Source organism: Labeo rohita, chromosome 4 (assembly GCF_022985175.1).
Source record: "Labeo rohita strain BAU-BD-2019 chromosome 4, IGBB_LRoh.1.0, whole genome shotgun sequence".
In the NCBI taxonomy this organism is placed as follows: Eukaryota; Metazoa; Chordata; class Actinopteri; order Cypriniformes; family Cyprinidae; genus Labeo; species Labeo rohita.
Window position 1 is genome coordinate 21,917,698 of NC_066872.1, and position 27,892 is coordinate 21,945,589.

At 40.8% G+C, this 27,892-nt stretch overlaps 1 protein-coding gene across 2 annotated transcripts; it reads right to left on the reverse strand.

The window, feature by feature from the left end:
- Positions 1-596: 596 nt before the first annotated feature.
- si:cabz01083838.1 (macrophage mannose receptor 1) lies at positions 597-25,975 on the reverse strand. 2 transcript variants are annotated; one of them, XM_051107687.1, is made up of 6 exons: positions 25,904-25,975; positions 18,299-18,658; positions 17,059-17,391; positions 9,524-9,626; positions 3,083-3,148; positions 597-694 (listed from the first exon to the last, which is right to left on the reverse strand). In XM_051107687.1, exons 1-5 carry the CDS (start codon positions 25,935-25,937, stop codon positions 3,112-3,114), a joined length of 867 nt encoding a protein of 288 aa, XP_050963644.1. In that variant the 5' UTR covers positions 25,938-25,975; the 3' UTR covers positions 597-694; positions 3,083-3,111. The 2 variants fall into 2 exon arrangements, with proteins under 2 accessions (XP_050963644.1, XP_050963643.1); XM_051107686.1 differs by lacking the exons at positions 597-694; positions 3,083-3,148 and adding an exon at positions 9,233-9,419.
- Positions 25,976-27,892: the final 1,917 nt, after the last annotated feature.

Below are 27,892 nucleotides of genomic sequence, written 5' to 3' on the forward strand. Positions count from 1 at the left end.
ATAAAACAGTAATTACCAAATTACAAACTACTTGCTTAGTGGGTTCTTTCAAAAAAAAAAAATCTGTTAACAGCATCGTCTAGTCAAGTCAAGTCAAGTCACCTTTATTTATATACCGCCTTTAACAATACAGAATTGTGACAAGGCGGCTGTACAGTATTAAATAGGAAACAGTACATCAACAATGCCAAAGGCAACAGTAAACACTCACATTTTAGGTAAAGGTAGTTAATCAAAAACAATAAAATAAAATGCAATATTGTGTTAAGAGAAAATATTGTGTTACTCAGAAAATCCACATTATGAACGTGTTGCCATCATTTCTTACCACTATAGCAAAAAAAGGGAAATAGCGCAGTGCAACTCCAGTCATTCCATGTGCTGATATCCATCATCACACCACATTCCTCATGTCCGTCATAGTTGTTTGGTTCTCCAGTGTACCAATTCTGGAACATAATTTGCTCATCCTGATAAGACCACCGCCAGTTATTAATGTCATTGTACAGTCCAATCCAGGCCATCTTAGCCATTTTATAAACTGCTTCTTGTAGATTTGCTGAGTCATCAGTACTCTGAACTGTGGCCAGGTCAATGTAATTCTTTCTGCAGTAAGTCTGTGCTTCGTCCCAAGTCTTCTGTTCCTGGATGAGAACATAGTCAAGTAATGTGCCTCCAGTGAACGAACAGAATCCTGTTGAGAGAAACATGTTGCAGAATGTAACAGTGTGCAAGATCACATATGTGAAACCATGGTTCAAACTGGAATTTTTGAGGTGGGGGAATCACTAAATTTGATGAATCATTGGTGAGGTGTCTCTACCTAAAAAATAAAGGTATGTTCATGTATAAACACAATTTATACTGTGTATTTATACTGTGTGAGCATCATATTTTACACATGCTGTTTACATTAATCTTTGGGTTGTTTTGGCAACTTGATTGAATTTTACCTGGCATGGTTTGTTTTAATTTGCTCCATGGTTTGAATAATGTACAATTATTTAGCATTGAAATGTAATGTGAAGCCAGTTTTTCTTGGATATCATTTACAGTTATTAATAAATAGTCTGGAGATCTAGTGGGGTTTTTTTTTCTCCATGTTTTATGGCAATTAGCAAAATCAGCGTTAGGGCTGGAGTGTGGAACTTTGATGAAAGAGGGGGCAAAAGAAAAAAAAATGCACCCTCTTATACTCATATAAAACTCTACACTTCCAGTCAAAAGTTTTTGAACAGTAAGATTTTTGAGTTTTTTTGATGTTTTTTTCTCTTCTGCTCAGCAAGCCTGCATTTATTTGATTCAAAGTACAGCAAAACAGTAACATTTTGAAATATTTTCACTATTTAAAATAACTGTTTTCTATTTGAATATATTTTAAAATGTGATTTATTGACTTTTTCGCATGTTTACTCCAGTCACGTGATCCTTCAGAAATAACTGTAATATTCTGATTTGGAGCTCAAAAACATTTATTATTACTATTATTATGTTGATTACAGCTGATTCAGGTTTCTTTGATGAATAGAAAGTTCAGAAAACTTCATTTATCTGAAATAGAAATCTTTTGTAACATTATACATGTATTTATCATCACTTTTGATCCATCTAAAATATCCTTGCTAAATAAAAGTATTAATTTCTATATTCTTCAGATGTGTTCGATTACAGTTGGAACTAAACTCTGCAGATCATCAGCACTCCAGGAACAACGTTGCCTATCCCTGGTCTAGTCTTTTCTGTACCAAAATTACTTCTTTTACCTTCAGCCTGGTGTTGAACATGATGTTAATGTCCTCCCCTTTCCTCCTTATCCCAAATTTCTTGCCAGTTTCTTTTTATTACCATTCCAATTAAAGCCTTAGCTTCTGTTTTACTTAATTGCATTTCAGCACCTGCTTTGCTAGCTGATCTGCTTCTTTGTTTTCACCGAATGATGTGTGCTGGATAGAAAGAAAATCTCTATATCTTATTTATTTACTCTAAACATACAGTTAGGTTATATAAAAATATATTTTTTGGAAAATCTCCCACTTAGAAGGCATGATAGAGTAGAGAAAGAATCTCAGCAGATCACCGCAGACAACGGTCGCGTGTTTAATTTTTAAGTTCTTGAAGAGCTCTACAACAGACTCAGTCTCAATTTTATTAGCTAAAAGGAGGGTGATCTTATACATGTAGCTAACAAAATTACTTGGTGACTAAGTCTGTAGTAGTGCTCAAAACTTTAGTTCAAAACTCCAACCTTTTAACATCAAAATATGATTAGTAATAGAATGTAAAATATAATTGAAATAATTCAGATTGTCAGGTCTTTTTTGGAAGTGTGCATCTGTAAATTTCTTAAGATAATGATTTTCACAAACACTTTTAATATTCACATCCAATTAGGCTCAACTGATTAAATATTTTATTTATAATTATATTTATAAAACAGAAATCTTTTGCAAAAATACACACTACTACTGATGAACTGACTTTAACTGAAAAAAAATATTGTTTACTATTGCCCTCCTACATTAGCAACACACTTTCCAGTTTAACACTGTAAAACTGCCTTGACACAATCTGTAATGTATAAAGTGTTATATAAGTGTTATATATAAATAAAGGTGACTTGACTTGAAAAGTTTGGGGTCAGTAATTTCTTTCTTTCTTTCTTTCTTTTATATCCTTTCTTTCTTTCTTTCTTTCTTTCTTTCTTTTAGAGTAAAGAATTACATTGTTATAAAATATTTAGTTTTCAAGGAATATTTAGTTTTCAAAGAATCCTAAAAAAAGTATCACAGGTTCCAAAAAATATTAAGCAGCACAATTGTTTCCAACATTGATAATATCAATATATTAGAATGATTTCTGAAGGATCATGAGATAAAATAAATTTTAAAGTAAATAATGTAAATATATGAAATAAACAAACAAACAAACAAAAAACCATGACAAATCTTACTGTTTCAAACCTTTTAATGTGTGTTACAGACATACTGTCACACACAAACTATAACAACAACAATATAAAATACACAATATAAATATAACAATATAAATAAATAAAAAATAACAATATAAAATACACACTCACCTGAAAGCAAAAATAGCCAATGAAAGAGTCTATCCATTGGTGATGAATGTAAAATACGTATGGAACCTGAAACAGAAGAAACAACTTTTTTCTGATTGCAAACACACTTAAATGAGGATGGGGGGGTTGGGGGATGGTGAGCATGTATGTACGATACAAGAAAAAAAACTCTGCTCAATTAACAAAAGAACAAATTCCAACGATTAGCTGCAACAGCTGACAGAATAAATGTCAAACAGTTGCCTTCTTTAAACATCTATGCATATCTTTCAATTATGTTTACTTTTTTACTTTCTCTGTTTACTTTTGTTCTTTATACACATACTTAGATATTAAGTTTCATGGAAAGTCTCTCATATGCAAATTGTCTTCGTTAGGGCAAATTTAAACTGATTTCCATTCGACCTTTGACCAGTACTCTTCATTCAAATAGCTGTACATAGGATGGAAATAACCAGTGCTCAGTATTTTTGGCTTATCTCATTTTCTTTAGTACAAGATTTGTGTTTTTTTGATGTCATGTCCAGTACTAAATTACAGTGCTTATGGTAAACATTACTAGTTCCTTTTAAGTTTTTTTATTTATATATATTTTTTTTACTAAAAAAGTTACAGTTTAGCACAGTAATACAAATGTGCCGCCACTAAAAACAATAGCAACATTACAGTACAATTTCAATGACTAAACAGAAATTCAATACATCTCTGAAAATTTAACTTTTCTGATTCGTGTGTACATGTACAAGTTTTCTTTAGTGTGTGTGCACTTAAAAATGTGAGTGTAAACTGCTTTTACAGTAAAACTGTCTGTGTTCAGATTTTTCCTACACTGTGTGACACACCACAAGTGTAAAAGCGGAATTCAGATGCATTGTGTGATTATGGGGTCTAAGATGATGTCATCACCATCGCAATATTAGGAGTGTGTGAAGTCTTATAAAAAAAAAAACATTTAAGGTCCTATGTTTCTTTGTATTGTTGGTATTTATGGTTTTGTTAACTATGGTGCTGTTTATTAGGCTTACGTTTCAATTAAGTTTAATCCAGTTCATAATTCTCTAACATTCATTTATAATACAGGCCGTTTAAGATATCATGCTTGTGTTGATTGCTGACAGGTGCATATATCAGAGCTCATCGCAATGCTTATTAATGTCTACTACAATTCCCCTAAGATGTATGTATCCTTATTAACCACACAGAGACAGGTTGTAGTTGTGTTTTTCTTGTTGTTGTTGTTGTTGTTATTTATCTCAAATCTGTGTTTTCAAACATTGTGAATTGTTAGCCTACGTGTCTACTCACAATATCCTGTTCCTGCGAGTCCTTCAAAGGAATGGGTGGGATAACAGCTTTTCTCCCTTTTCTGGTGTTGGGTAAAACCATAATAACTAGTAGGGGAGGAGACTTAACTTTTGGTGATATGGACATCATGAGATGTTGTTATGGTCTTGGTCATATTCTGTTTTATGTGTTTATTACATTTTTCTTTAAAGGTAAATGGTCAAATGTTAAAAAATTTGAAGATGTTTTGTGAAGATGTTTAAGAATATCATGACGGTGGGATCGCCTCACGTAATCTTATGCAACAGATCGTGAATTTCAGCCACTAATGTTTGCAAAAGTTAGTTAGCCTGCTAGCAGCTTTATGCACTCACCCAGTATGTTGAAAACTGAGACGATTTCACTCCAGAGCTTTCCTTGCCCCATGCGGTTATGGTATGTTTTCAAGATATTATAAAGACAGTGTTACTACAAAAACATAAGAAGCATCAAGCTGCATCCGGAAACGCTAGGGGAATGCCTGCAGTGAGACCATGCTCTGAACACGTGTAATCTGGCCAATCGAAGGGCGAGACGTCACAGGTGGGTGACGTCACAACCAGGAAGCTTAAAAGCACATGCAGCGGAGCCGGCGTCAGCTTCTATCTGTCAGCGAAGCGCTCTGTGTCTGTCACCTTGTTTTTTTCGTGCTAGTTCGCACAAATTTTATTTGAGGGTGATGTCTGGTGAAAAGAGCAAGGGCAAGAATGGCGAGAGCAGATCACGGTACAGGCTGTGTGTTCCTCCCTGCAAACGCTACATCACTAGTGGGGATACACACAGCATGTGCATGGTTCTCGTGGGAGCCCTCATTGCGAGCTCCTCGCTTTGCGGACGCTCCACTCCCGGAAGGCTCTCTTTGAGGAGGGAGCCTTCCCCAGCATTCCCCAAGGTGCTGGCCCCGCTGCCGCCAAGGCGGAGTGGCTGCTGCATTCATGGGGTTCGCAGTTGGATCTGCTGGAGGAAATGGAGACGGGTGAACCCCTATCTCCTTCCTCACCCGCCAGATCCACAGACCGTTCTGTGGGTTCGGAAGCCCGCTCTGCGGCTACTTCCCCCCATGGAACGGGCTCCTCCATCCACCTATCGTCCTCTGAGGAGGTTGATGTGAAGAGCCCGGTTGAGGAGCCATTCCCTCAATCACTGCAGTACGAGGAGCTGTTGGAGGTGGTAACTCGTACTGTGTCAAACCTTAACATCGATTGGCCCGCCGAGGAAAAGGCTGAACCGCAGAGAAGCAAGTTGGATGAGCGCCTTCTGCGGAGCAACATAGTAAGGTTGGGCGAGCGTGGTTATAAAGCGATGCCCCGGGTGGAACAGACTCTCTCCCCCAGCGCGGCATCGTCCTTGAAGGCTCCTTCCTTACCCTCTAAGCCACTTTGCACAACATCTGCGCTTGTGGGTAAGGGGTACACGGCAGCAGGTCAGGCGGTGCACTAGGCCGGGGGCTTCCAAGGCTAGGCCCGACCCGAGGGTTGTGCTTCAGTCATGGAAGCCTCCGACCAAGCAGTCCTGATGCCATCTCAGGACCGCTGAGGGCAGCCCCTACCAGGGAGGAGCGGGTTGCACCGCATTACACTGTGTTCGTCTGCTACCCCAGTTAGTTCGGCAGTCTCCTGCCGGTTCGCCCTTACAGGACTTCGAACTAACATTCCAGCCAACACCAGAGGCCAGCCTCGAGCAGCTGGTTCCCTTAGTAGACTATTTGGCAACGTGGAAACTACTGCCAAACGTGTCTGCATGGGTCCTACGTACTGTAGAAAAAGGTTACTCTATTCAGTTCGGCGCCCCGCCACCATCTTTCAACGGGGTCTTTTCCACCCTGGTGGGACCCAAGCAGGCTCTGGTCATGGAACAAGAGGTAGAAACCCTTCTGAGGAAGGAGGCCATCGAGGTGGTCCCTCCTCAAGACAGGGAGTCCAGGTTCTACAGCCGGTACTTCATTGTTCCAAAGAAGGATGGAGGGCTGCGTCCTATTTTAGATCTACGCCGACTCAACCAGTCAGTCATGAGGATGAAGTTCAGAATGCTTACGGTTAAGCAGGTAGTGTCACAAATCAGGTCCGAGGACTGGTTTGTGACAATAGATCTAAAGACGCCTACTTCCACATCTCCATCCTTCCTCAACACAGGAAGATCCTGAGGTTTGCTTTCAGGGGCGAAGCATACCAGTATCGGGTTCTTCCGTTCGCGCACTAGATCCTTGTGTGGTCCCAGGACAAACTCCTCTCGTTGAGAGCAGATCATGTTCCTGGGCATCTGAACATAGGAGCAGACGTCCTGTCGAGACACGGGCTGATGCCTGGGGAATGGATGCTTCACCCCAAGATGGTGAAGTAGATTTGTAGAGTTCATCCAGCTCCCTGGGGGTTGGATGCCATGGTACAGACATGGCCGAGCCTACATCTGTACGTTTTGTTCTGGAGAGAGTTTGCCGAGACAAGGTCAGTCTTCTCTTAGTAGCCCCATACTGGCCGGGCTGAGTATGGTTCTCGGACCTGATTTCTCTCCTCGACGGTTCTCCATCTTTCTCCCCCGCCCGTGGGTGTGGAATGTGGAAGCTGTGGGTGTGGCCCCTGAGGGGGCACAGCTCATAGCTTCTCGTCTCTCAACTGAGGTTGTTGAGACCATCCTCCAATCCAGAGCTCCCTCTGCGAAGAAACTGTACGCCCTGAAGTGAAGACTCTTCACTTCATGGTGTGGAGACCGCCAGCAGGACCCAGTTAACTGCCCAGCTGATACAGTGCTGGAGTTTCTGCAGGCTTGTTTCTCCTCAGGGTTAACCCACTCCACCTTGAAGGTTTACATGGCGGCAATCTTGGCCTACCACATCCCTCTTGGTGGCACGTCAGTGGGTAAGAACCCCCTGGTTACACGTTTCCTCTGTGGTGTGCTGAGGCTGAGGCCAGCACCCATCCACTCCAAGACCCTTCTGGCAGGTGTCTGGCTAGATGTCCGAGCCACCCTGGCTCTTCTGTCCTCTTGCCCTAGCTGTTTCCTAGGCAGGGATTTGGAAGTCTTGTGGCATGGGCATCTCGTTCCCCTAGCGTTTTCGGATGCAGCTCAAGTTCCTGAAGGGGAACGTCCCAGGTTACGTATGTAACCCTGGTTCCCCGAGGGAACGAGACGCTGCGTCTTGAGCCATACTTCCGGCATCCCTTCGAGCGCTCGCTTCATTTTCCAAAGCTGACGCCGGCTCCGCCACACGTGCTTTTAACCTTCCTGGTCGCTGACGTCACCCGCCTGTGACGTCTCACCCTTCGATTGGCCAGATTACATGTGTTCATAGCGTGGTCTCGCTGCAGGCGTTCCCCTAGCATTTTCGGACACAGTGTCTCGTTCCCTCGGGGAACCAGGGTTACATACGTAACCTGGGACGTTTCCTCCATCTCCACTATCCAATGGATCATACAGCAGCTGTTTTGCGGTCACGCATTGGCTGTTGTGAAAGTACTGACGTAATAATAGTCGTGATCATCCCGATTTCAAATTCTGAATATCAAACATGTTTGATATGATTGGGGTGGCCCCAATTTGTGTGCGAGCAGATCAGGAGGTGCAAGATTTAATCTGTGAACCGTCTCACATTACCAGATAATCTGTGCTGGGAACCGATCAAGTTGCTCGACAAGATTTTTGTTCCAATTCTCGGGGGGGGGGAAAATCGGGGCAAAATCGGGCTAAAATCCTGTACTGTGAGCCTGGCTTAAGGCAGTCTAAACCGAACCTTGGGAAAAGAAAGATTGGGACATACTGCTGATGGGATCTGCGTATTTTCCTTCTTGTAGTTTAGACATGTATCTTTTTCTGTCTGACTTTGCTTTTGCACAGACAATGGTCATGCACAGTTAATTAATTATTAATTAATTGAATACCCTGCTGAAAAATCCAGCATTGTTGGTCACCAGCATAAGGTACTGTATGTTTTGCATGCTGTTCTCCAGCATAGGATGCTGGTTGCTGGTTTGCTGGTCCCCAACACGGTAAGATGGTGTGTAATTTAATTAACTAAATTACCTTCAAAGTTGTGAACTGCATCTTTAAATACTTTTAAGAAGTCACCCATCCATTCTATTATCCAAACCTCTTTATATTTATTAGGATCGCAAGGAGCTGGAGCCTAACCCAGCAGTATGTTGAGCCACAGGTAGGGAAACACAATGGAAGCCTCACACATAGATTTTAAGAAGCCATTTTTACTGAATTTCTCTTTCCTTGATAGAGCATGAGGTGAAAATGTTTAATTTTAATTCAGCATAATCAGTGGCACAGTTTATTTCCATTTGTCTTAACTTACCCTTTCCCAATTAAGTTGAGCCAAAGAGGCTACTTTTTTTTTAGAAAAAATATTTTGAAAATAGTTTATTTTAGATCCAAAGTGATGCAGCAAATCCTGAAATTTATGTACATATTTAAGTTGAAACCATTACTGTCATGTGCTAACTTTAAACACACTGTAAGTAAAAACTGGCTCAACTCACCCCACTCTGTCCTACATTGTTTTATATGTGTATAGGCCCTATGTGTGTATTTAATTTCTAAGTTTTAAAGAACATTTAATTTTCCAGAATAGTATACAATTAAATATATGTGGTCAGTTCAGCTCAATTTTACACTCATGAATTGAATAGGGGTAAATTCTTACATTTTTAAATTACAATGATCTTACCCAACTCTACTAGTGATTTTATAATAACAGATGAATAACAAAACAACAAAAAAATCAAATAAAAGTGATTTTTATTAGGAAGTCGAATTACATCCCCCTCTATTCAGTGAATTCAAAGCTGTGCTAAAATAAACTCAAAATGTAATAATTAAAGTTACACTAAACTGTTTTAAGATTGTTGAAAGAGTACAATATATCACATCAACACATTTTACATGTACTGCTAAACTTGACAACCAGCACAGAATTACTACTGCAACGTCTTTTTTACTGCAACAATGCTGATACTTCTGAGCGCACAGCTGGAGTCAAAGTGAGCCGGACCACCACTGCTGCCTGCTGAAACTATGTGTACATAAAGAGAATGTAATAGAATGTATTTAAATTCATTACAGAGAAGAACATTACAGTTATTATTTCTTGCAAATCCTAATAATGTGATAAATTACCTTAAAAATGTGTGAGTCTTGAAAACACATATCCATTTGGCTGAACTCTCCATGTCACGTTTGTTTCCTTTTCCATCCCCCATTCCTTCAGTTTCTGTTTTGTCTGAAGAAAAATAAAATTGATCCTTTATTATGAAATTAATAAAATTACCGTTACACTCTCTTTGCATGTCTTAAAAGTAACTGGCACCTATAACCTAACAGGGCATGAAAATATTTGTTTTATTTTTCAACAAATTGTCATTGAATGGAAATGCTTAACATTAAAAAATGTTGATTACCAACCTCAGCAGGACAAACTAAATATTACATGAGCTATTTTCATTTCAATTTCCCCTGCAGTTACTAGAATGAGAAACATCTAAATATTGTTTAAATCTTTGAATTAAAAAGTGATTTGTGTAACTTTACATTTTCTAGCAGTAAACATCAAGACAGACACATTGTGGAGCTGATGGAAAGGCTGTGTCCTCAGTTTTTTGAAAAGTTGTGGTGGTTTCAGCAGGTGGGGTAGAGGTTGGCAGCTCAATCCACCAGAGAGGAACAGAGAGGGTGAAAGTTTTAAAAAGTGTCCTTGTGCCTCTTTGTGAAGGAACAAGGTGCTGCTTGTAAGTGGAGGTGCAGTTCCAAATGCAGTCTTGAAAGCCACAGTCAAACCTTAAATTTTGATTCTGGCCACAACTGGAAGCAAATGGAGTGACATCAGGAGGGGTGGATACCAGATCTGCTACTGTGTTCTGGATCATCTGCATAGGCTTTATCATGCTAACTGAAAGTGGAGCACTGTAGTGGTCCAGTCTTGAAATGATGAGAGCTTGAGCAAGGGGCTTTTCTTCATATGCTGCATATTCTGTCAGGAAGGGTCTGATTTTCCTGATGTTGTAAAGCATGAACCTACATGATGGACCCATTGTCGAAATATGGGTGTAAAAGCAAGAAGTTAGTTTTCAAACACAAGCCCAGAGGCTCTTTGCTGTTCTGGTTGACATTAGTGTTGTAGACCCCCAGTTGTGGTTTGCAATTATTACAAAGAACACTGTTTTCACAAGACTGAGCTGGAGATGGCACTCCTTCATCCAGGCTGAGATGTCCGAAAGGCAGATATGAACTGAAGCGGTATAGTCATCAGGTTGAAATATATATGAGATATATATGCATATCATCTGCATAGCAATGATAGGAGAAGCCATGCGTTTTAATAACCATGTCCAGTGAGTCTGTGCAAATGTGAGTTAGAGCAGGGAGCAGCATTGATGAGATCTGGTGTAGTAGGTAGGAGGGGATAAGTACTAAGAGACAGGTTATATAATAGCTGGCACAGAGAACTTTGGATCCACTTGTGGAGAGAAGGAAGAGAAGAGTGGAATGTGTATGGCTGGAGGTTGACAGTTGTTGAGTGGTTAGAATCATTCCCAATCATGGGATTTGCATACTTTTGAACTTCACTCTGGAACACTGAAAGATCCTCAGGTTTGTCTTTGGGGGGCAAGCTTACCAATACTAGGTTCTTCCATTCGGCCTGGCCTTAGCACCTCATACATTCATAAGGTGCATGGATGCTGCTCAGGCTACATTGCAACTCCAGGTTTATTTTACAGACACCTTGTCAGTAACTTGGGGTTTAGATTTCAAAGGTGACAGTCTTTGTGCTGTTTGGGTGTTACATATTTACATAGACCGCATAAGCCAGTCATGTAAATGTGATCAGGTGTTTCTGCTACAAAATGGATGTGAAGGTGGAGGATGCTATTTCCCTTGCTTACAAGGAGTATATAATAAATTCACTTTTTGGCATTCAAGGTCACTCTACTAGAAATTTTGTCAGTCATCTAACTGTGCATATATGGAGGACATTTGTGCAGTGGTAGGCAGGGCCTCTATACACATTTTTATAACCTGAATGGGGACTTGGCTGTATATAAACTATAGAAACTTGGGTTTGTGGGTTAGGATCAACCTTTAAGGATCAAATCTTTGTGTCCTTTCTTTGTTGTAAGTTCATATTTATATTTTCACTTATATCATGTATTTAGTATGTTTATATTTATGTTCCACATGGTCTGGTAATCACTCTGGCAGTAGAGACATCTTCCACTGTTGATGCTACTCAATACACCAGTGGCCAGTCCCATTCCAGGAACGAAAAGGCACCAGATTTCAATCCACTCCTCATCAGAAAGGGATAAATGTGTCCTCTGAATGGACACACCTTCGACTTGTGTTTCAGTGCAAAACTCAATGGGGAAGGTGACATTAATAGACACACCACATTCTGAGTTTCCGAACTGGCCCAGATGACCAGTCCATACAATAAAGGACCCTCTTGGCACAATGGAAGTTCAGCATCTTCCAGGCCAGTATATCAATGGCTACTGGAATGCAACGCTGTACCCTCTCCACTGCATGCAATCTGCATAACCAGTGGAAGACATCTCTTCCACCAGACACTTCCGTCTGTAGAACGTAAATATAAACTTACATATTGCATACTAATGGTTGTGCTATTTACTCTTGCATATTTAATAATAATAAATCACGTTACTATTATTACAATTTTGTCTTTCTTGTGTTGATGATCCTGTGGCGATAATCAAAGGCTTTTGTGACTTTTCTGTGACTATAAGGCGTAAGGATATTAAAATATTATAAACATTAAAATAATGATTTTCTGTAAAGCTGTTTTGTATTACATTAAATAAATGTAAACAAATACATTTGCCTTGACGTTCTTCCTGGTTGCCAGGTTTTCTCCATTCAGAAGGATGGCAGAGCATATTCGTCTTTAAATCTGTGCTTATGTTTAAGGGCTAATAAACTGTCAGTCATTTTTTAGTGTAGTTTATGACAAAATGATTACATAAAATTTTTGGGTTCTTGGATACAATCAAGGAGGTCAAGACCAACAATCACTGTTCACTGATCATTTTAATGGTGAATATACAAATATGCATTCATTCTTCATGATGTTTTTTTTATGTTGAATAAAAAACATAAAATGTGTGTAAAATATTTTTGAAATGTGAAATTACAGGTTATCCATTATCAGTTTAAATTGTTTAATACTTACTTACCCACTGTAAGATAACGTTCATCACTGCAGGCTCATTAAGATTCTGACCAGATTTGACCCTCAATCTTACAATCTGTTTCTTTGCACCTGTTAAAATATAACAAGTAGCATTTATTCCTGACCAGTGGAAATTTGAAGAAAACAGCATCAGTATCTTTGATCTGTTCCTAGCTCTTTTGAATGCAACTTGCAGTCAGCTCTTTTTAAAGGGACAGTTTACCCCAAAATTAAAATGTCAAAATTTATTCACCCTGAAGTTTTTTCTGTGTAACTTCTGTAAGTTTCTTTCTTCTGCTGAACACAAAAAAAAGATATTTTGAAGAACAGGGGCAACTCATACTGGTTTGGAGCAACTTGATAATAGAATTTTCGGTTTTGGCTTAGGTTTAAAGGTTAAAGCGGTCATCGGATGCCCATTGTCAACAATTTGATATGATTCTTAATGAAAAGTCTATAACATGCTTCGGTTAAAATTTCTCAATGGTAGTGTAAAAAAACACCCTTTTTACCTTGTCAATATCAGCTCTGTTCACAAGTATTGTTGCATGTCCCTTTAAATGCTAATGAGCACTGCTCACCCCGACCCTCTCTCCTGTGGGGTGATGAGCCGTTCTCATGAGACTTTATAGTTTAACTGCATTTAGCTGTGAAACTTGCTAACTACTATGAAACATACATCTAAACACAACAATAACATTGGTCGGCGACAGCCTGTGATGTCACTACTGGCGCGACCACAGCATAGTAGGACGCTCAGTCTGGATGCGGCATGCTCATAAGTGACCCCCTAAGGTAAGAGGAGCACTAACAGGGGGGCAGAAAGAGGCCTGGCAACCTGAGGCTGCTGTCTAATGTCTGCAGTTATTGGACAGATGATTTGTATCATGTTCTTATCGCATAACCACATTATACTGCACTCCGGGAGCCCATTTTTTTGTATGACTCTCTCTCTTCATATTTCTTTTGCTAGTTTTACATGGCTCACTAACTAGCTTTCTCTGCAGCATTATGCGGACCTGTCTCTGTACCTTTTTGACTTTGTTACAGGGACGGACCTCTCCGAACACCTCCCCTGCTGAAGTCAAAACCTCTCGTACTGTTGACTGATTGTGGCGATGGTCTCACCTGTCAGTACTGGATCCAGCCTGATGATAACCTACATCTTCGGCCTCATGCTTGCTGGATCATGCAGCCAAGTCGCTAAGCTTCTGCAGGAGCCTCCTTGGCCTTCAGGTCCCCAGTATAGCACTGCAACCCCAGGACCTCACGGGTCCTCTATTCAGCCTGAGATTTTTGGAGTGTAATGCTTTGTGATGTGTTCCCTGACATCCTGACTGGGTGTTTGATTCGAGAAGCTGCCCCAGCCAGAACACACTACTCATGTTTTGCCCCAAGGGGCTTCCTGAGATTTGAGTCACATTTTCTAAGTTAGATCTCGTTTCACTGAGGTATCAGGCAGCTCCACTCCAGTAGTCCCACAAATGCATCACGAAGAGTACAAGCTGTTTCCTTGTGAGTCTAGAATGTTCAATTCATGCTTTTCCCTCACGAGAAACAAGTAATGAATGCAGCGAGTACATTCAACTCCCTCGAGAGCCGGTTGCGCCGGTAGTGACGACACAGGCTGTCGGTGGCCAATGTTATTGTCGTGTTTAGATGTATGTTTCCAGACACTGATCAGGCCGAAGGCATTCCCCCATAGTGACCGCTAGAGGGCGCAGTTCGATGTTCCTTCGAAAGGGAAGCCTTTATACTCACTTGTTCTGTAGGTGAAGCTGGATCACAAATGATTTGCCTGAACATAGATGCATTTATGTAGATCGGGAGGTGCATTTCCTTCACAAACAAATCTAATCCACTGCATCTTCAGCGGCTCAGATGCCGAGAGTAAATGACAACTGCTATATTCATCATTACGTCCAACAACGGAACAACTCAATCGCTTAGGAGACATTCTTGTCTACTCCTGCTCTGGCATTGAAACAGTGGTGTTACAGCTCACTAAGGGCAGGACTAAGGTAAAACGGCTGTGACAATCAACTATTGTGGGAGCGGCCTTGGTCTGTGTGCTGTCAAACAGCCAAGAAGCTGAGAATGGCTCAATTTAAAAAAAAAGGGGATATTATTTTTGGGGATAAAATAAAAATCACTAGGTGGATTTTTATCGTTACAGGGTGGATGCCAACACACATTTATGTTCAAACAACATAAAAAGTGAATTTTGCATCCGATGACCCCTTTAATATTGTTATTGTAACGTTGGGAGAGAGACGAGAGGCGAGTGGATCCAAATGCAAGCTTTTATTTGTAGGGCGAGACAAAGACATGGTCGAACAGGCAGGGTAGACAACAGCAAACAGGTATGTAGGAGCAAGACACAAGAATAGTCCGTGAAGCAAGCGTGGGTCGAAGATCGCCGAACGTAATCCAGGGGGGGAAAGCGAAGGGATAATCCAAGAAACAAGCGAGTAGTCCAAAAGGCAGGCGGCGAGACAGACGAAACGAGAAGACCGGGCTAGAAAGCTAAACACTGGGAACTAGGGAGCTAGGGAACTAGGGAACAAGGGAACACAGAAGATACGCGAAACAACCATAGAAAACACCACAATTCTCGGTGAGTAACAGGGGGAAAGTCCGGGGCTTATATAGCGCGTCTGATTGGCCACAGGTGCCGGCGCAATCAGTGCGATGGGTGATGGAAGACGTAGTCCGGGGTGTAGTGCAACAGTCTGTGTGATGTGAAAATGCGAGAGCAACATCTGGTGGTGAGCAGACCGAAGGTCACCGGCCAGATTCGTGACATAGCCCCCCCCCCAAAGAGCCAGATGCTCCAAACAACCAACAGTCCAAGGGAGCGGTGGGGTGGGGGCGAGACAGGGGGTTGGAGGGCCAGGTCCATGTGGAGGACCTGGAGACTGAGGCAGAGTCAGCAGAGCAGGAGCCCACCAGGGCGGAGCAGGTGGAGCTGGAGCCCACCAGGGTGGAGCAGGTGGAGCTGGAGACCACTAGGGCAGAGCAGAAGGAGCAGGAGCAGGAGCCCTCCAGGGTGGAGCAGGAGGAGCAGGAGGCGCAGGAGCCCTCCAGGGCGGAGCAGGCACCCGTGTCACGGACTGGGACCTGGGGAGAACAGGGACAGAAGAGGCAGACAGAGCGACAAGGAGAGAGGCAGAGAGTTCGTTGGCAGCCTTCGTGGCCGTGACAGAGGGAGCAGAGAGTCCAAACATGGCCGGAACAGGACAGGGTGAGAGTTCATAAATGGCCTCCGTGACCGGTTCAACACCAGGCATGAGTACACTGGCTAGGTGAGGGTGATTGGGTGCTACCACGATGCAGGGAGCTAGGACAGACGTCCATGTTTTATGAGGTTCTGCAGCCTCAGCCGCCACCTCTGGGGAAACTGCGGCGGGCATCACAGCCACTAAGGATGCTGCAGTTGACGGTGCCACCTCCAGAGGTTCTGCAGCGTAAGCTGCCACCTCTGGAGACTCAATGGTGGTATCCGCGATCCCTTTAGGAGGATCTGCAACCAGCACTGCCACCTCTGGGGGCACTGGCGCAGACTCACGGTCAGACGAGACCTCTGGAGCAGACTTGTGAACTGATGAGACCTCTGGATCAAACATGTGAACAGACGAAACCTCTGGAGCAGACTTGTGGACAGACGAGACCTCTGGAGTACAGTGTGCAGCCCACACACACCAAATGGCAATGACCATTAAGGGAAGAGCAGCAGCGGATGGCAGGATCTCTTTAATGGTCAGATGCTTTTATTTGTAGGGCAAGACAAAGACATCGTCGAACAGGCAGGGTAGACAACAGCGAACAGGTATGTAGGAGCGAGACACAAGAATAGTCCGTGAAGCAAGCATGGGTCGAAGATCGGTGAACGTAATCCAGGGGGACAAAGTGAAGGGATAATCCGAGAAACAAGCGAGTAGTCCAAAAGGCAGGCGGCGAGATAGATGAAACAAGAAGACCGGGCTAGAAAGCTAAACACTGGGAACTAGGGAGCTAGGGAACTAGGGAACAAGGGAACACAGAAGATACGCGAAACAACCATAGAAAACACCACAATACTCAGTGAGTAACAGAGGGAAAGTCCGGGGCTTATATAGCGCATCTGATTGGCCACAGGTGCCGGTGCAATCAGCGCAATGGGTGATGGGAGACGTAGTCTGGGGTGTAGTGCAACAGTCTGTGTGATGTGAAAATGCAAGAGCGACATCTGGTGGTGAGTGGACCGAAGGTCACCGGCCAGATTCATGACAGTTACGAAGTTCAGTATTACAAACAGGAATACCTGGAACTAACGTTCGTGTTCTTTTGGATGTTACAGCTACTTAAAGAAGCATGATAACAAATTAACATATACATTTTAAAGACATTTGCTGACCAAATGGAGTTAGAAGAATTTCTAATGTTTGTAATGTAGTATTGTTAGATAAGGACCAAACATGAAACTTACGGTGCATGCAAAGGAAAGGAAGGACGGTTGTGCAGTCCTGATAATTGATTATACCAACAGAATCTGAAACACCACAAGGACTACTAAGCCCAGATTGCAAAGGCAGCCTAGTAAAGGAAGAAGTGGAGACATTCGTTGCATCTGACCATTTCCACACATCTCTGAACGCACCAATCCAAGCACTTGTATATGGTTTCATTATCACAGTCATCTCGTTAAGCTCTGTTTGATTCTGGATGATGACCAGGTCTGTGTAGTACTGTCTGCAGTAGTGCTGAGCCTCCAGCCAGTTCTTGGAATTATTGATGAAAACAAACTTGTTTGTTCCATTTTCTGTAACAAAAAAAAAAAAAAGTTAAATTACATTTATTTTTACACAGTGTATCTTTACAAGGTAAATGTCAATGCTGCAGGCAGATGTGTTTTTAAGAAGTAGTTATCACTTGTTTTGAGATGACTCATAATCCTAAACCTAAAATCAGATCCAGCAGTATGGTTGGATTTTCCATTGAACAAGCCAAAATGAAAGTTATTCAAAACAAGTGATAACTGTGAAGAAGTACAAATCTGGAAGACGATACAAGGTCATTTTAAAGGGCACCTATTATGCATGTAATATAAATCTTAGGTGTCCCCAGAATGTGTCTGTGAAGTTTCAGCTCAAAATACCCCACAGATCATATTATTTATTTTGAAAATGACTATTCTGAGTGAAAGCAGAAACAGGCTATTTTAGTACATGTCTCCTTAAATGCAAATGAGCTACTGCTCCCCCCTTTAGATTGCACAGCCCTTTCCAATACAGGGCTGTGCAATTTTAGTTCATATCTCAGATCTCTGCCTAAAAAACATCTGTTTGGTTTTGATTATCATGTATATTGTGCTGAAATCATGCATTTTATAGCCATATCAGTTTAAATTTCTGATATATGTTTTTCTGGATGCACACATCCGAAGTACAATTGGTGTATTAAATAAGAGCAGCGTAATATACAGTACCTATAGTGCTTTTGGGTCTATGCTGTTGTTATGACCCACTGTAGCTGTTATGAAGCTATTTTGCTTTCAATTTCATGTGTGTGCAGTGTAACACAGCTGATAACTGACAAACCACTCAACAGAATTTAACCATGGTTGGTACTTGGAGATTGGTTATACTTTATTAGTATGCTAGGCTGCTTACTACATCATCTGCCAATAGTATTTACATTAATAACACTTTGTTTCTATCATTTCTTACCTTCGAAGCAAATAAATGGATAAAGACTATTGCAATTATAATCATTCCATGTTCTACCCTGCATCAGACCACATGCCTCATATCCACCATAGTTGTTTGGTTCTCCAGAGCTCCATGAGCTAAATGTAATTTCCTTATTTTGATAAGACCACCGCCAGCTATTGATGTCATTGAACAGTCCAATCCAAGCCTTCTTAGTCACTTGAACTGCTTCTCGTAGATTCGCCCAGTCTTCATCACTTTGAACAGTAGCCAGGTCAATATGATTCTCTCTGCAGTAAGCTTGTGCCTGTTTCCAAGTCTTCTGTTCCTGAATTAAAACGTACTCACGTGAGATGCCACCAGTAAATGAACAGAATCCTGTTGAGAAAAGTTTTGAATGTTAAAGTGTGCAGAAATACATATGTGAACACTTGCCCTGGCATGAAATTGGGATTTATGAGGTGAAGGACTTTTTAAAAAAATGTGACGTGGCATACACATATAGACTTGGAATTGGGATTTTTGAGGTAAGGGATTTTTTTTAGGTGAGCTATAAATTCAGTCTTGATTCTGGTGTAAAACTAAATCTGGTGTAAAATGTCTATCATATTTATTTTCTGAGATTGGAGATAGACATTTTGTTCATCTTTGCTCAGGGCAGCAATGAACACATCTGCAAGTGATGCAGCTTTAGCAGCAATTCCACAGGCCCACATTTAGATCCATATGTAAAGCTCAGTAGAAAACATTCTGACATATTGTTCAAGCATTATTATTTTACTCATAATTTTGCAGCGAGGGCAGTCGTATCCCTCAACTCTGCTTCCACATGGCAAACTCCCAAATGGGAGACATATACAGTCATGTGAAAAAGTTAGGACACTCTACTGAACTCCATGGTTTTCTGTATTAGGACTAGGGATGCACGATATTGGATTTTTGACGATATCCGATATGACAATATTTTTTGTCGAGAGTTGTAAAAGAGAGTTGTAAAAATACTGAAAATCTTTTAGAGCTCATAATTTGATTAAAAAATGTAACATATTACACATTAATGAATAAATTGGTAGGGTAAAAGGTGCCTTTGATAATTATTTTCCTCTAAACTACTATATGGCAGAAAAACGTGGTGTAGCACTTTCCAAAGCACCCACTTTTCAAGATGCATGTGCAAATTTGCCTGATCTTTGATGCGGTTGCGAGCAGCAACGAAAGTGGATTCTGTGCTTGTTTGATCTAATATTTGGTGTTTTTAAAAATGTGGTAGATTTAAGTAGCAAATGAAATCACTAAATTGAATATATTTTGAGACAAAGGTCTTCTTAAAGATTTTCAGTTTTGTTTAAGATAATTAAAGCTGAAGTTTTTAAATAACAAAAGAATATGTGAATATATGGTATTTGGGGTAAAAAGCGCCCCTGCTCTTGGGGCTAAAAGGCACAATAACTTACATGATATAATTAACTGAAGGCTGACTTTTCCATTTGTTGACATGACATGGTTAGATTCAGATGGTAGAGATAATCTCCATGTTTACATTGAAACCATATTTAAAAACATGATATTAATCATATCATATAATAAAATATCAAAATATCATCAATATCAATTTTATTTGCAGTGCGTTGAGCTCTCTCGGCCACCGTACCTGTGGCTACAAAACAAGCCCCAAATTATTAGCCCCCTACCAGCATGTGTGCATTATGGCCAAACATTTCCACTTTGGTCTAGTGTATTCAAAGGACATTTTTGAGTCTTATGGTTTGTTCAGATGCAGCTTTTATGGTTTGTTCAGATGCAGCTTTTCACATCACACATTGTACTGTAATTTATCATTTAACATGTTAACTAAGGCTTGTAGAGCAGAGGTTCTCAACTCTGGCCCTCAAGATCCACTTTCCTGCAGAGTTTGACTCCAACCTTGATCAAACTCTCCTGCCTGTAACCTTCTGTAATCCTGAAGACCTTGATTAGCTTTGTTCAGGTGTGTTTGATTAGGGTTGGAGCTAAACTCTGTAGGAAAGTGGACCTTGAGGGCCAGAGTTGAGAACCCTTGCTGTAGAGTCTGCAGTGTAGTTCTTGGGTTTTCTGCCATTTCTATGAGCTAGTATGATCTTGGGGTGTATTTCCTGAGACGTCCACTTGGAGGATTGGTGTCTGTTTTGAATGTCTTCCTCTTGTAAATAATCTTCTTCACTGTGGATTGATGGACTTCAAATTGTTTAGAAATTGCCTTGTTACCCTTTCCATATTGATGGCAGCAACATTCAAAAGTGGAAGACATTCAAAACAGACACCAATCCTCCAAGTGGACGATCCAGCAAACTTCCAAAACTGTTTTTATAGAGGTACTCACTCTTGCTGATGATCAGTTAATCAAAGGCATTTGATTAGCAGTGCCTGGTGGCTTTTAATTCCCTTTTGTTAACAGTAAGGGTGTCCTAACTTGATCACATATGTCTTTTCCAGCTTGGCTTTATTTTTGTTACGGTGTGATATGCCATGTGTTCTTGTTCATCTTGTTCAACTTTTATTTTCCAAATTTTAAGACGTGCCAAGGACCAAATAATTTTTTATTATGTCCTGATATGGAAAACCATGGAATTTAATAGGGTGTACTAACCTTTTCACGTAACTGTATATTGTGCATATATCGTCACCAATGATAAAAAGCATACAAGGATAGATTTCTTTTCTTGAAAGCCATTACTGCATTTCACAAAAAAGGGGAAATAAACTACTTATTGGTGAGTCACTGGAACAACTGGCTGACTAATATACGCTAAAGAAAATATGCATGAATTAACGCTTAATTAATGCACAGATAATCACGAGTTATATGTGAACCTCTGGAGGTGACAGCGTCAACTGCGGCATCCTCAGCGGCTTTGATGCCCGCTGAAGGTGGCGGCTGAGGCTGCGGAACCTCATAAAACGGGGACGTCTGTCCTAGCTCCCTGCACGGTGGTAGCGCCCAATCACCCTCACCTAGCCAGTGTACTCATGCCTGGTCTTGAACCGGCCACAGAGGCCGTTTATGAACTCTCACCCTGTCCTGTTCCGGCCATGTTTGGACTCTCTGCTCCCCCTGTCACGGCCACGAAGGCCGTCAACGAACTCTCTGCCTGTCCTGTCATGGCCACAAAGGCCGCCAACAAACTCTCTGCCTTTCTCCTTGTCACTCTGTCTGCCTCTGCTGACTCTGCCTCAGTCTCCAGGTCCTCCACATGGACCTGGCCCTCCAACCCTCGCCTTGTCTCGCCCACGCCCCACCGCTCCCCTGGATTCTTTGTCGATTGGAACGTCTGGAAGCCGCTCCTTGGTGGGGGGGCTCTGTCATGAATCCTGTCCGGTCTGCCTGCCACCAGAGGTCACTGTACATTTCACGAACTATTTACATCACACAGACTGTTGCACTACACGCCGGACTACGTCTCCCATCGCCCATCGCGCTGATTGCGCTAACACCTGTGGCCAATCGGGCGCGCTATATAAGCCCTGGATTTCCCTCCGTATCTCACAGAGTATTGTGGTGTTTTGGATTGTTGTTTCGTGTTAGTTCCCTAGTTCCCTAATTCCCTAGTGTAGTGAACAGCACATTCCAGGGCCCCTCCCTGACCACCATAGTGAACAGAGGTTTGCTACATTTTGATTGGATCTTGGTGAGCTAACATAAGCAAACTGTCCAAGGCCATCAGATAAAGATTCCAGGACAACAGCCAGACATCTCTTAGAGCACAAGAAGAAGACCTTTGGTACAAAGCCCGGGAAGGACAGAGCTTCCTATTGGTCAAAATGCAGTTTGTGCCCTTCACCCACCTTGAGACTGATTCCTAAGGGTTTGGCCTGTGACCGACCATAAAAATTCCTTAGGACCTCCAGATGCAGCAGCAGTGGGTGAAACTAAGAGAGATCATAGAGATCCATCCAAATCCATTTCCCATCATGTTCCCATCATGTTTGGAATTGATTTGTTCATAACATTGCCAAATACATTCTGGTTATGGTTTAAGAAGTGAGAAATGCACCGGTAAAACTTTAGTAACACTTTTCTAACCCTGTGTTTGGACTATGCAAATAAATTCCACAGGAGGAAAGAAGGGTGGGCCACCACGTGTCCCCCCACTCTGATGGAACCAGCCAACCACAGCACAGAAATGGAGAAGCGCCAATTTGCAATCTCCTCCTCATCGGAAAGGGATAAAGGTACCCTTCCAAAAGACACTCCTTGTTCTGAGTCTGAGTCCTGTGAAGGAAAAGGCACAAACAGGAGAAACTCCGTTCTGAGTCTGAGTACTGTCAAGGAAAGGACTGTAACAGATCACCTCCGTTCTGAGTCTGAGTACTGTCAAGGAAAGGGCGGTAACAGATCACCTCCGTTCTGAGTCTGAGTCCCATAGGGGAAAGACACAAACAGAATACCTCATTCTGAGTCTGCAGCCTGCTACAGGGAAGGCAGCAACAGATCACCTTCGTTCTGAGTCTGCTACCCACGAGGGAAGGGGCTGTAACAGAAACACTTCGTTCTGAGTCTGCTACTTGTAAAAGAAGGGACACTAACAAGACAACCTTTGTTCTGAGTCTCTGGCCTGCAAAGGTGAGACAATAACAGCTACACTGTTCTGAGTCCGCAACCCGCTAGGGTGAGACAACAACAGATACCAAGGCCAAGTCTCCAGCTTTTAAGGCAGCAACAGAGACGTTCTCATGTTCTGAGCCTCCAGCCTGTGAGGAAAGAGATAATCTACGTTCAAGTCTTCGTCCAGCAAGACAACAGCAGATGCAGCATCCTGAGTCTTCAGCTCTAAATGGTTTAGCTCCTCGGTACCTGAGCGAGCTCTTATCACATTATAGTCCCTCACGTCCACTGCGCTCTCAAATTTTCTTATCTAGCGCCCAAACTCTGGAACAATCTACCCAACACTGTTCGGGACGCAGACACACTCTGTCAGTTTAAATCTAGATTAAAGACCCATCTCTTTAACCATGCTTACACATAACACATCAACATATTCCTATAATTCAAATCCGTTAAAGGATTGTTCGGCTGCATTAATTAGGTCAACCGGAAACCGGGAACACTTTCCATAACACCCGATGTACTCAGTGCATCGTCAGAAGAATGGCATCTACGCTAATATTAATCCGTTTCTTTATTATTCTGAGGTCACCTTAACCACCAGATCCAGTCTGTACCCAGCCCAGAAGGTGGATCAGCACCTAGAGACGACCTCTACAGCCCTGAATGTCAGCGGAGACCACATCGACTAGAAGAGCCCCAGAGACGGATCCCCAGTGAAGACCTCGTCACCTAGACGACACAAGACCACGGGAACCAGATGAGTCCTCTGCGTCTGGCCAGAGGAGAACTGGCCCCCCCGACTGAGCCTGGTTTCTCCCAAGGTTTTTTTCTCAATTTGTCACTGATAGAGTTTTGGTTCCTTGCCGCTGTCGCCTCTGGCTTGCTTAGTTGGGGACACTTTTTCTTCACACAATATTGTATTTATTTTATTGTATTTGATTAACTGCCTTTACCTGAAAATTGAGTGTTCATTGTTGCCCTTTTGCATTATTGATGTACTTTTTCCTATTTAATACTGTACAGCCGCTTTGTCACAATTCTGTATTGTTAAAGGCGGTATATAAATAAAGGTGACATCCTAGGGAGACAGAGCGGATTGACCAAGCTCTGAGTCTCCAGCCCAGAGAGGCAGGAGACACACAGACATTTGCAACAAGGTTAAGCTCCGGCGAGCAAACCTTTACTTGGGGTGCTTTTGCTTGCGTGTTCCAAGCTAAAGACCTTCAGCACCTACTCCAGGGCCACGTCTGCGTGTTCCAGATCTTAGGACCTTGGACCTTAGCATTGTTGTATATTATCAGTATATGATTTTCTAATTTACATTAGATATTATATAGCTGACTGCAGTTGATAACAAATCTTACACGTATTTGTTTGATGCATAATAAGGTTCTTCACCTTATTTGTTTCAGAGTAGCAACAGTTTATCTTTTTAGATAACATAGCTCTGACATAGCAACATCCAACATTATCACTTGCATTTTATGCGTCTTATGCACTTTATTGCTTCTTCATTCATGGTATTCATTTAGTAGTTGTTGATTACTCTTGTCTATCTTGTTAATAAAATTTATTTTATTACAACTTGTGTCTTCCTTGTGTTGATAATACAGAAGAGGTTCTACAAGTTAGAGATCCCACTAATGTTTCTTATGTGATGTACTCATAACCACACATTAATTGACACGTGATCCAAGAATCATAACGTCAGCTGTGACATGAGTACCCATCACTAATCTTTTTCACCTCCCTAGGTTGGCGAAAGTTAAATTCACAACATTAATTGGCGTCCCTAGGTTGGCGAAAGCGAAATTTATTACACAGGTTCCCTAGTGTTTAGCTGTCTCGCCTGGCCTTCTCGTTTCATCTGTCTCGCCGCCTGCCTCTTGGACTTCTCGCTCATTGCACGGACTACCCCTTTTCCTCGCCCTTTGGATTACATTTGCCGCTGATCGACCCTCGCCTGCTTCACGGACTATCCCCACGTCTTGCCTTTGCTATACCTGTTTGCTTTTGTTCCGACCCTGCCTGTTTTCACCATGTCTCTGTCTCGTCTCAATAAAAGCTTGCAAATGGATCTGCTCGCCTCTCGTCTCCTTCCCCACGTTACAGTATTAGTTCAGCAATAACATATTGTATTAACTAATGATGTAAATCCATATGTTAATTTCAACAGTGGTAAAAGCTATTTACTTCAACTTCCAGTTATCTGCTTTAATTAATCATCAGCTAATGATTTGCAAATGTATCATTATGTTATGCCTTTACTATGAACTATTAATTAACTGTTAAGTAATATGTCACTGTGGTTATGGATTTAGAATTAGTTAGTCATGTGCCTCAGCAAGTCATAACATGATGATATCTTTGCAAATCATTAGCTAATGATTAATTAAAGCAGATAACTGGAAGTTAAAATGCATGGCTTCAACCCATTCTGGTAATTAACACATGAATTTACAGTATTAATTAATATATAAGTTATTAGGGAATTAATACATTATGATGCATTTAACTAATAACAATTTATTGATTACTTCATCTATGAATGTTCATTTGCCGCTGATGCAGTAATTATTAAGAAATGGTTTAGTTCTTCATGAGTATATTAACTCATGATTATCTGTGCATTAGCTAAGCATGAATTAATGCATATTTGTGCACCCGTATTGTAAAGTGTTACCAACAAATCAAATATGATGCTGCAAATATGCATTTATAAGGGCAACATGGTGCAGCTCCTTATGGGTTTTGCTTTAGTATAATAAGTCAGTTAATATTCCTAGTGAATTATTATTCAGCTTCTAGTTCCTTTGAAAGAGAAGTCTAATCAAACTAATTGTCTAACAGAAATTGTGCATAAAAATTGCTTTGGAAAAATCTCTTTTGTCTCTTAGGTTTATCTGTTAAAAATGCTTTTAAATGCTACAATTAACAGTTAAAGAAAAATATTTTTGGATTCTATTTTATTTTTCCAAAGTTACTACAGACATATTCAATTTAAAAAAAGAAAATAAAAAAATTAAGAAAATACTCACCGGAGAAAAAAAGCAACTGAAACAGCCTATCCATTGCTGATGGATTTAAATTAGTGTCGAAAGAACATCTAGAATAATGACAAACACAATTTAAGCAAACAAGAGCATGACAGTTTTAAATGTAATTAAATAAAAAACTCCAGATTATAGCAGTAACCTGCAACAACAGTCAGAATGAATGATCCCTACACACATTCATACATTACATCATCATGCAAAACTTTATGCAAAATTTTAGACACAGATTTATTTCCATTTGGACATTTGTTTACTCATTATTCAAATATGGAAATAATAAGTGCTCAGTAAAGACACAGTTCTACATCAGTTTTTTGATACCCACAACTAAATACAAGCACTTGAAAGGTGCTTTAAAGGGTTATGAAACAGTACAACATACTGTTGAAATTCAAACCTGTTTTGTACGTGAAAATTAAGTGTTTTACGTTGAATTGTTTTTTAGCAGACAACTGTAGGAAAAACCAGTATAATCAATTAAATTAAAACATCAAATGGTTGAAATACCATGAGACAGTGTTGTTAAAACACCATATTTTGTACACATTAGCTTTTAGTACCACACACATTTGTGTATTTTTACATTTGTAAATACTATATATTAATATCTGTAGACTTCTTCCCCTCTGAACTGTTTTCTTGGTGGAAAGAAAACAATTGAAGTGTTTTTTTTTTTCTTTTCTGAAATGGCATGAGCAGTTAAGCACCCCTGAACCCCTTCACTTCATGAATATCCAACCCTGTTCCTGGAGGGCCACTGTCCTGCAAAATATAGCTAATTAATACAAAAATTACCCAACTTCTAAATGCACCTAAACCTGATCATATATGTCTTCAGGTATAGTAGAAATTTCCATTTGGATTATGACATGAACAAACCTCTGAACTGAAGGTTAAACTGCCTGTCTGGGCCCGTTGTGTGTATCCATAGGTTTATTATGGGACAAACCATTTGGGCCCATTTGGAAAGCTTACAGGGGACTGCCCACAAAAAACCCACACAGCTCCTCTATGTGGGCCCACAGCATTTTTCTCATTTGGGGCCAGTATGTTTACTGTTTTATATCAATTTTATATCTGAAGGTATGAAACAAAACAAAACAAAAAAACTAATACATAAAATAATGCAAAAAATAAACTAATACATAAAACATGGACTAAAAAAAAAAGAGAATAAATCAATGCATTAAAAATGTGTGTGTGCTCTATCTATACATTTTACCAAAACCGTGTAGCAAACTGTTTTATGGTATGATTAAACAAATCTCTGTCAATAATTTAAAAAGGTGCTTGTATGTCACTTTCACAGCTGCGTGAAGTTGCTTATTTACTGTCTCATCTTGTTCAAACTGTCTGAGTCCAGTATAAGTAAATGAAGGTATTAAAACTTAATGAAGGTATTAAAACTATTAAAAGGTCCATGAGCCGGGATTCCAACTCGGGACATCCGTAGCGCAATGGCGCTGTATGTTAGTACACTAACCACAAGGCTATTGGCACAGACGAATGAAAGATGTCTTATGTCACACTCAGACATGATATTTCTAGTTTTTTTGAAGGATAACAGTATTAGCGTTGGGAATCTTCCGGTACCTCATGATTCAAATTATATAAATTCTTGGGTTCACAATTTTTAATCAGTATTTACGATTTTTCATACATTTTTAACACACTGGACATTAAACACACTAGTATTTTGATACAAAAACACACCAGTATATAGTATGGGTAGTTCTGACTCAAGTATTTTACACTTCCCATTAAGGCATGTGCCCGAATCCGAATACCGTGTTTGGAAAGAAAATGACTTGTACTACAGAACCCCTAAAGGGAATAAATACAGGATGGGAGGAAATATATATATTTCAGTGCTTTCTCTCGCAATTACATCATTGGGTACTGTACATAAATTGTGGGCATTATTAATATGCAAGCTATTGAAATCACATTTGAGTGCACACTCACTTTTTA

What these genes read in the sequence shown, in the direction of transcription:
- si:cabz01083838.1 (XM_051107687.1), bottom strand. Translation starts at nt 25,937, where the DNA reads ATGGATAGGCTGTTTCAGTTGCTTTTTTTCTCCG. An exon ending in TCAGTTGCTTTTTTTCTCCG is followed by an intron (nt 18,659 to 25,903) that starts GTGAGTATTTTC and finishes TTTTCTCAACAG; the next exon opens with GATTCTGTTCATTTACTGGT. An exon ending in AAGACTCACACATTTTTAAG is followed by an intron (nt 3,149 to 9,523) that starts GTAATTTATCAC and finishes CTTCTGTTTCAG; the next exon opens with GTTCCATACGTATTTTACAT.